The sequence below is a fragment of the Electrophorus electricus genome, chromosome 21, assembly GCF_041902795.1.
Source record: "Electrophorus electricus isolate QZ-2024a chromosome 21, ASM4190279v1, whole genome shotgun sequence".
Lineage (NCBI taxonomy): Eukaryota > Metazoa > Chordata > Actinopteri > Gymnotiformes > Gymnotidae > Electrophorus > Electrophorus electricus.
The window spans coordinates 15085474-15095000 of NC_137517.1; the positions used below are offsets into that span (position 1 = coordinate 15085474).

Here is a 9527-nt window from a genome sequence, read left to right on the forward strand (position 1 = left end):
ACACAGCACAAACCCATCCACAGCACACAAACTACACAGCACGAACCCATCCACAACACACAAACTACACAGCACAAACAACACACAAACTACACAGCACAAACAACACACAAACTACACAGCACAAACTACACAGCACAAACCCATCCACAACACACAAACTGCATTAAATAACCCTGTCCACAACACACAAACTACACAGCACAAACCCATCCAGAACACACAAACTACACAACACACAAACTGCATTAAATAATCCTGTCCACAACACACAAACTACACAGCACAAACCCATCCACAACACACAAACTGCATTAAATAACCCTGTCCACAACACAAACTACACAGCACAAACCCATCCACAACACACAAACTGCATTAAATAACCCTGTCCACAACACACAAACAACACAGCACAAACCCATCCACAACACACAAGCTACATTAAATAATCGTCCACAACACAAACCCATCCGCAACACACAAGCTACACACATCTACAACACGCAAACTACACTAAACAATCCCGTCCACCACCCTCAATACAGAAAATACACAACACAGGCCTGTACACAGCACCCAATCTACACAACACACACCCACCCACAACACAAACTGCATAACAACCATCTATAACACAACCCTGTTCAGAACGCACAAATTACACCACAAACCCCTCCACAGCACACAAACTACACAACATGACCTCATCCACATCAAACTAAACACAACTCCACTGACAATACACTACCTAACACAATCCCAGCCATAACACAATCTACACAAAACCCCATCCACAACACACTACACAAGTCCAGCCACCAACATACATACTACAAAACACACACCACAAAACTCAGCACACCAACTGTATAATACAAACACATCTGCAACAGCCAAGTTAGCCAACTTCTAAAATATATAAAACCATTTAAAAAATTGGTAATGCACAAAATTTGCAAACTGTCACTGTTAACACACCCATGTAGCTTGTGAACATCCCAGTAACTAGTTGAGGAGTTGTGTGCGCTGCAGTTCGCTGTGAAACTATGTACAGCATCAAATTATTACTCCTTTTCCATACATTTGTAATATTTGTTTATTTATTCTTCCTCATATTTTATTACATTAATTTGCATTTCATATCATATAAACTGCACACTGTGTATTGCTTTGGTGAGAGAGGATTCTTACGTCGATCCATTAAAACTATTAAACTGAGTTTCTCTCTCTCTCTCTCTCTCTCTCTCTCTCTCTCTCTCTCTCTCTCTCTCTCAGCGTGTTCGCAACATGATGATGTAATTAAATGAGAGGCTCCGCTAGTCGTGCTGTTTCTGCGTGTTGTTTGACTAAATGTGATTACGTTTTGTGTTTATTTCTTATTAGCAACCATACGCTATGATTATCTTTTGTAATGTGTTAATTTTAATACATGCCCCACCGAAGGGAGTGTCCACACGGAGCGCAAAAAACCTGACAGAAGTACCTGAGATCAATAAACTCGAGTAATTGCCGTGGCACACTAATGGCAACGACGGAATCCCCGCTGTGCTGTGCCAGACGTCCTCCCTGTCTCTGGGTTCTGTTAAATACAGACTTATTGATCCATGTGTGTGACAGCAACATAGGCCGAGTAACCTTCCCTCAGTGCTACTGCGTGTAGGTGGGCGGAGCCTGTGCCGCTCCTGTGCCTGAGGTGGGCGGAGCCTGTGCCGCTCCTGCGCCTGAGGTGGGCGGAGCCCCTGTGCCTGAGGTTGGTGGGAGGATGGGGAGGACAGAGAGAGGTGATATGGGAATAGAGCCCCTCACTAAATACACCCTACAACGTATAGTTCAACTCCACAGAGAGAGAGAGAGAGAGAGAGAGAGAGAGAGAGAGAGATAGAGGGGGGGGGGGGAGGGAAATATGTAATTGTTATGCAGCTGACTTCACTGTTGACACGCTCACTACAGTCTAGCGGACAACTTCCCCCCACCCAACAACCAAAAAAAAGAACCTCGCCTCCAAATTCCCGTTTCCCCTGGCAACACTAAGCTGTTTCACCATCTCCCCTGGGAACACCGAGCTGCTTCGCCGCTTTTTTCCATGATTGCGACGGAGCAACAACACTCCCGATCCCACCCAGCTTAGAGTTGGTGAAGGACCGTATTACTGCTGTAGTTCACCTCGGACCACCACGAGCGGGACGGGGTCCAGAACGGGGTCCCTGCGGACGCCTGGATACGCGAGAAACCTGTGGATGTGTCGGAAGCCGCCTGGAAGTTCGCCGAACAGACATGCGACGTACGAATAAATGCACTTTTCGTTCACAGTGTTTTCATTTCATCTGAACTGTAAGCAGGATACAAAGCCAAGTCCGAGACAGCGTTTTAAATCGTTACATTCGTAAATGAGTTTCTTTGAATATAAATAATAGAAAGTACAAATCGCAATTACAGGATCGTCTGTGTAAAATCGTTACCATTTCAAAATAGCAAATATGTACAGATCCAGACCAAATTTACAGATTAAAAAAAAAAAAAATCATTCTGAGAAAAGAATTCGGGATGATTAAAGCGTTTTCCCTGAAGGTTTCATTAAGGATTCGGCCATGCAATTATGACAGAGTCAGCCGAAGAAGACCCAGGTGCCGGGACCCTTCATCACCACACGCTACAGGCTGAAGTGACGAGGAGGACCCGACCCTGCGCGGAGGAAGGGCAAAGAAACCAGGCGCTAGTTGGTCTTCTTGGAACTCTCCGACCCTCGGTGGTCTTTGGCAGCTTCGCTAGCGCTGGGGAGCGGAGAGCCGTTAGACGTGCCCGATGCGCCTTTGCCGGCTGCCTCGGAGACGTGGGCAGGGTCTGCGAGCCGGGGACGGGCGGGGCTCCGGGGCTGGGTGGGAGAGGTCAGGGGTCGAGCGAACAAGAGCTTGTGAAAGGCCGACTCTATGGGGGCGAATGGAGAGGAAGAGGAGCCCATCAGCATCATCCTCACCTGGAAAAGAGAGAGAAGGGGGGGGTGGAGGGAAAGAGAGAGAGAGAAGGAATCGCAGGAAAAGAAAAAAAAGCCAATAAACTGAAAGAGTGATGTAAAGATAGGGACATATCTGCATATTCACGTGTAACATGTTTCCCCCCCCCCCCCCCCATTATTCAAACGCGCTTTATTGGCATGACACAAAATCCGTGTTGCCAAATTTACACGATTTAAGTTGTTTCAAGGCGTCGTTGAAAATGCGCCACTTAAACTAAGAATCATAAATAAAGAAGCTAAGTAAATGTAATTTGAGAATATGAAGAGAAGGTGTAATACAGTTATGCATTTATGGGACAATACAGCAGAGAGAGGAAAAAAAAAGCCCTTTTTAGTACATTTACACCTCTAGTGTAATAGAATGACACCGTTACTACAGTTGCGATGTTCTTAACTCTCAGCACGTGCACGTTTCCAGACAGGGAAATGGAACCCGTCTGCAGTCCCTGTGCAAGCTAACAGCAAGCGGTTTTCATGGACGAGAACAAAAGTCAGTAAAGGAGAATGAGATTTGGAGAAACTGTCTCCGCTCTTCAGGGAGGTGGGGGGGGGGGTCAGAGACCGCGGGCGTCTTCTCAGGTAAAGGGGGCCGACGCTAGACTAAAAATAGCCTTCTGGGAGCGCGAGGCAAGGTAATACCTCGTTAAGAGCAGCAGACGTTGCAGACTTTGAAACAGAGTGATGCAATTAGATGAAAATGATGTAAAAGGCAGAGGAACGCGGCAACACCAGGGCCGCGTGGCAGCCGCAGCAGAACAGGATTGGCGTCGGGGGCAGCGGGAACATCACGCGGGACCTAGCGGGATGGAGGACGCCGGACACCCACCACGTTCCGGTCCGCGCCCGCGTCAGACTGCCCGGCCGTGGCTCGGCGCGGTTCCCACCGCCAGCCAGCAGGGAGAGGGCGTTTAATGGAATGTAAACGTGTCGGCACTGCCGTGGCAGTGGGGAGGGATTTGGGAAAGCACTCAGGAAGACAGTGGAACTACATGGCAACTGATCGGAAAACAGCAACTCCAGTAACATATACGGACGTTGGGCAACTACATAATGCAAAGACAGAAGGAAACGAAAAGATATCTAATAATCAGCTTTATTTATTTGCTTATGTAATTATCTGCCATCCTGTATTTCTTTGCTATACTGAATACCACTCATAGATATTCGTGTATTACTCATACAGTGCTGCAGTAGAGCGATGAGTGTGTGTACGGAAGCTGCAGAGGGACAAACCAGCGCACCTTGTTGGTGACGATGAAGGCGGTGTAGAGGAGAACCAGCTGGGCCGTCTGCAGGGGCAGGTAGCCACACTGCTGCAGGGAGAACAGCAGCGCCCCCAGCAGGGTCACCTTGGTCGGGCTGCCAAAACACAAAGGCCAAAGGTCAAAGGTCATGAGGCTAGAGGGAGGGCTCTCAGACAGGGCGTAAACAGCCAGGTAGGCTTGCGGGGTAAGCCGAAGCTGCATTCATTGGGTTGTAAACATGTCGTTTCAGCGTTAAATCATTTGAAACGTTCACAAGCACAACAAGTTCCAGTGCTTGCAGGTAACGTGGTAAGTAACATGTATGGGTTAAGGCAGAAGTCCTCACCCTTCAGCTTTGACACGGTCAATGCTTCAAACTGGGTTTGAAGTCATCATTAATGCAGGAAGTGCTGATCTGGGATCAGCGCTCTCAGCAGTAATGCAGGAAGAGCTGATCTGGGATCAGTGCTCTCAGCATTAATGCAGGAAGTGCTGATCTGAAACTAGCGCTGTCATCATTAATGCAAGAAGAGCTGATCTGAGATCAGTGCTTCTCAGTGTTACTGCAGGCAGGGCCCAGGGCCCACAGCGAGGAAGGCAGGAAGCAGACGCACCTCTAGGGGCTTCCATTTCTGCCCTTAACTGGCGGAGCACACTACGCACGACTGATCTTTTCCTCTGCTCATGTACAGTTCACAGTGTACTGCGGAAGAATGGGGGAGGTCTGGAACTAACTGGGGAGGTTCCAACTTACTAGGACATCTTCAACAACTCGTTGGTCTCTGGCTTCCAAATGCCACGAACCAGTTGCTCAAAGTTACTCATAAGACCACCACCAGCACCTGGAGAGAAAGAGAGAGAGAGAGAGAGACACAGAGAGAGAGAGAGACGGAAAGAGAGAGAGAGAGAGCGAGAGAGAGAGGTAGTTGAGTTTTAAAATGTTCCTTCATGAGAAACATGATTTAGTAAGATACATTTAAACGCTGTGATTGGTGGTCCCCTGGTTTGCTGATGCCATTAGCGATGATCATTTTATCATCTTATTTTGCGGTGAAAAGAATTCCAGCCTGATGTCTGTCTGAAGGTCCCCAGGTGCGCGCTCAGCTGTCCTTAAAATCTGACAGCCAATTACAGCTCTGACCTGCTTCCAGCATGTGCTTCCTATCATAATAAAAGGACCTTCTGACTTGTCCTAAAATAAGACAATGAGAGAAAGAAATGAGTTGGGACGAGACAGCGAGAGAGAGAGAGAGAGAGAGAGAGAGAGGGGGAGAGACAGACAGATAGACAGATAGACAGATAGACAGATAGATAGATAGATAGATAGATAGATAGATAGTAAAAATATCACACAAAAATACCGCAGGGAGTTTCTGGCTCTGTTTTGCTACCTCTACCCCACACCTATGGCCAAGTACGGAAATATAGGTGCAGGCAAAAATTTAAAGTATGTATAATGTGATGTACCTATCTGCATTATGTCCCTGTAAAACGTCCACTCAAATATCCACTAGCCTGGCGCTGGACCCAAGCACCCAAGCCCGGTTCTGAGCTCCTTTAGGGGAGGGGCTGGTTTACACCCAAGAACTCTATCCGAGCCGCACACCGATTGCGTCACTTTACACCTCACACGTGTCGAACTTGCGGGGCAAGTGGACCTGGGTGTGAAAAGGGCACTAAGAGTACCCGATCTGGATTAGAGACCCGCTCCCGGAACCAGGCCTGTGTGAAGGTGGTCACCAGGTGGCTGGGCTCTCCACAAAACCCGGCATGGCACAGGCTGAGGAGGTGATGCGGAGCCATCGTGTGGGTTCACCCCCCGCAAGGTGAAGGGGGGGTGATCGGGTGCAGCGCCCTTTGGGTGGCAACCTCGGGTTAGATGGTTTCAGATGGACATTAGCGAAACTGACTCATGAAACATGGAATGTCACTTCTGCGGCACGGAGAGAACCTGGATTGGTGTGAGAGATGGGAAGGTCTCACGCACCAATCCACTACACAGAGTTGGCCCTGCATCCACATTAAGCGGCTCTGGTACTAAACCTCTTGATTTAACTGATCCCTTGAGTGATCCCTCATGTAAATGAACACACCAACCTAACTGAACAAGCCCATCTAATTGAATAGGCCTACCTCACTGAACACACACATTACAGAACACGTCCATCCAAACAGAACCCGTCAACCCAACCGATCACACCCACATAAATGAACAGGTCCTAAACGGAGCTGCAGGGTGTTCCTCACACTGAAGGATAAGAAGAGTTATGATCAGTGTTTTAGGTTACAGAATGAATTTGACAGTTTTGGCAACTCACCCCACACACACACTGAGCACAGCACTACGTCTACTACACACCTGACTACAAAGGTGTGTGTGTGTGTGGCGGTTTGTCATTCGGAGCACACAGACGCACATTTCTACTCACAATATACCCCGGTCGACCCATCGAGTGCCCCTCAACCCCGTGATATTTCAAACCTCTCATCTCTAATTGAGTGACAGAGGGCTGAAATGCTTAATGATTTTAATAAAAGGCTGTAATGAAAAAAGTCTGAAAAACAACCTTAGGCTTAAAAAAAGACAAAATGCCACATTATAAACACAATGGTTGCCTTCATCTTTAAGATAATAATCAAATGCAAGTGTAATAACTCAGGAAACAGAGGTGATTATAATATACATCACAGCAATATCTCAGGAAACAGATGTGATTATAATATACATCACTGTAATATCTCAGGTAACAAACAATTTTATATATATATATATATATATATATATATATATATATATATATATATATATAAAAAACACTAATATTTCGGGTAACAGATGTGATTAGAATATACATCACTCCTACTGGCTACTGCAATCAACATGCAATCATGAAGATATGATTGTGAGTGTGACAGCTTCTGTGTGTGTATATGAATGTTTCTGTGTGTGTGTGTGTGTGTGTGTTTTGTGTGTTTCAGTATGTGCTTTTCTTTTGTTACCCAGCTGCAAAGACAGGATGTATAAAATACCAGCGATCGTGGTCTGTATTTATATCATGTTTACATTACTGTTTACTGAACCAGTTTGTTATTAGCACCTTTAGCCCAGCCCACTGCAATCATGACAAACACGCCATCTTTGTACTTCCTGCTGGCCTGCGTGACTCCGCCCAGAACCTTCCAGGTGCGTGTCACTTCCTTCATGCCTGTCAGCACTAGCCTGACAGGTAACATGGTGGCACAACAGTAGACGGCATCCAGGGGGCAGTAAAACACCAGATACCTGGGGGGTTGAGAGAGAGAGAGAGAGAGAGAGAGAGAGCGAGAGCGAGAGCGAGAGCGAGCGAGAGATGGAGACACAGAGAAAGAGAGACAGTTATAGCTTACAGCTCTAAAACAGCAAGAGAAGCTCAATATTGTAAATGATCATTGACCCATTTTTAGTGAGTGTCATCACTGTAGTGTGAAAGTGTGTGTTACCGCAGCGACAAAAACTAGCCTTCCATCAGACTGGAGCTGACGACAGAATGCAGTGCTTACAGTACAATGCACTACCATAGTACACTATACTACCATAGTACACTATACTACTTACAGTACACTGCACAGTTTATAGTAACCACACCAAAGACCTGTATGGTGAGCAGTTGCGATAAATAGAAGATATTTGTAATAAACATTTGCAAAAATACTGATCTGAATTTAATACAAATCTGAATCGATGCCGATTTGAATTGATACTGACCTGAACTGAACGCTCCCAGTCAATTTGTTAGTGATATAACAGTATCACACCAGTACCTCCTAATAAAATCACTACACGGTGATATTTGATTGAGATTTAGCAAATGAACAGAATAAATAATGTAGCATGTAGTGCACACACTGCACAGCAGTGCATTACAGAGCATCTATAATAACACACACACACGCACCCCACAGCACCAGACTCCCAGTCACAAGTACACCCCCCCAACACACACCCACACACACACACACACACACACATACCCCCCCCCCCACACACACACATACGGGAGTATGACGAATTGCTTAATTGACCATCTCCATCTCAGAGTATTGCAACTGGTCATTTAATTGTCCATTAAGATAATCTGCGCTGCTATTCATTATTGAGAGCACTCATGCAAAGTGTGTGTGTGTGTGTGTGTGTGTGTGTGACATTGGGAAATAACAGCAGAATTCTCACCCATTTTTTGATTGCCCACGTATCTCTACTGACACAACCAGAGGGTATTCATTCCCTGTGTCACACACACTTTGCATGAGTGTGATTTAAATACAGTCTACAGCCAAGTGAAATCTTAATACATCTTAATAAAAAGGTCTTCAAATGTTCTCTATGACAGTCAGGGGGCATTTGCAACATCAACAGCAGAACGTACGTTTGCTACTGAATGTATAAAGATTAAAAGAATAACACTTTTGACTCTGATCTGAGTTTTTCCATCACCGACTCTCAGCACATTTCTTTCTGCTAATGAGCGCTTCCGTTTAGTCAAAAACCAGCTAAACATAACGTGATCTCAATTCGTGGCCGACGGCAAGGCCGGCTGTAGCATCCTGCCAAAACTTTCACAGCCAGAACAAAAATTTAAAAAAAAGCATCCAGCCGATCATTCATTCATCCAATGCGATGCATTGGGAGTCGTCCGTAAACCCGATGCCCACCCCAGCCCACCCATGCGCGCGTTACGGAACTGGTTAACTAATAGGCTCCATTACCTTTTCATTTCAGCAGGCTCCTCTTATTAATCTCTAATAAAACGAGTTTACTTAGGTGTTTACCAAGGGGAAAAAACAAAAACAGATGAGGTAGGTAAACAGAGCGGGTGTGGCGTCAAACCTCTGCTCTCCTCCTTTCAGTAACTACTACACTGCAGCCTGAGTACATCTACACACGTTACAGCTGCATTAAAAGCAATGCATCTATCTGTAACCTGTAATCTACCTGAGGCTGTGGTAACGGGCTGGTACTCCTCTCACACACACACACACACACACATACACACACACACACACACACATACATATATACACACACACACACACACACTCGCGCGCGCGCTGTTAGACGGAGTCACTCACACACACACACACACACACACACACACACACACACACACACACACACACACACAGTAAGACCGAGTCACACACACACAGGCGCAGTAAGGCCGACTCTCTCACACACACACACACAGGCGCAGTAAGGCCGAGTCTCTCACACACACACACACACACAC

General features: G+C 46.3%; 1 protein-coding gene across 1 annotated transcript in view; it reads right to left on the reverse strand.

Moving 5' to 3' along the window:
• Positions 1 to 299: 299 nt before the first annotated feature.
• tmem38b (transmembrane protein 38B) overlaps positions 300 to 9527 on the reverse strand; it is a 22982-nt gene continuing 13754 nt past the window's right edge. The window contains exons 3-6 of the mRNA XM_027023257.3: positions 7359 to 7543; positions 5015 to 5102; positions 4258 to 4375; positions 300 to 2977 (exon numbers count right to left, since the gene is read on the reverse strand). Coding sequence (XP_026879058.2) covers positions 2717 to 2977; positions 4258 to 4375; positions 5015 to 5102; positions 7359 to 7543 — 652 coding nt within the window. The 3' untranslated portion in view covers positions 300 to 2716. The remainder of the gene's footprint in view (positions 2978 to 4257; positions 4376 to 5014; positions 5103 to 7358; positions 7544 to 9527) is intronic.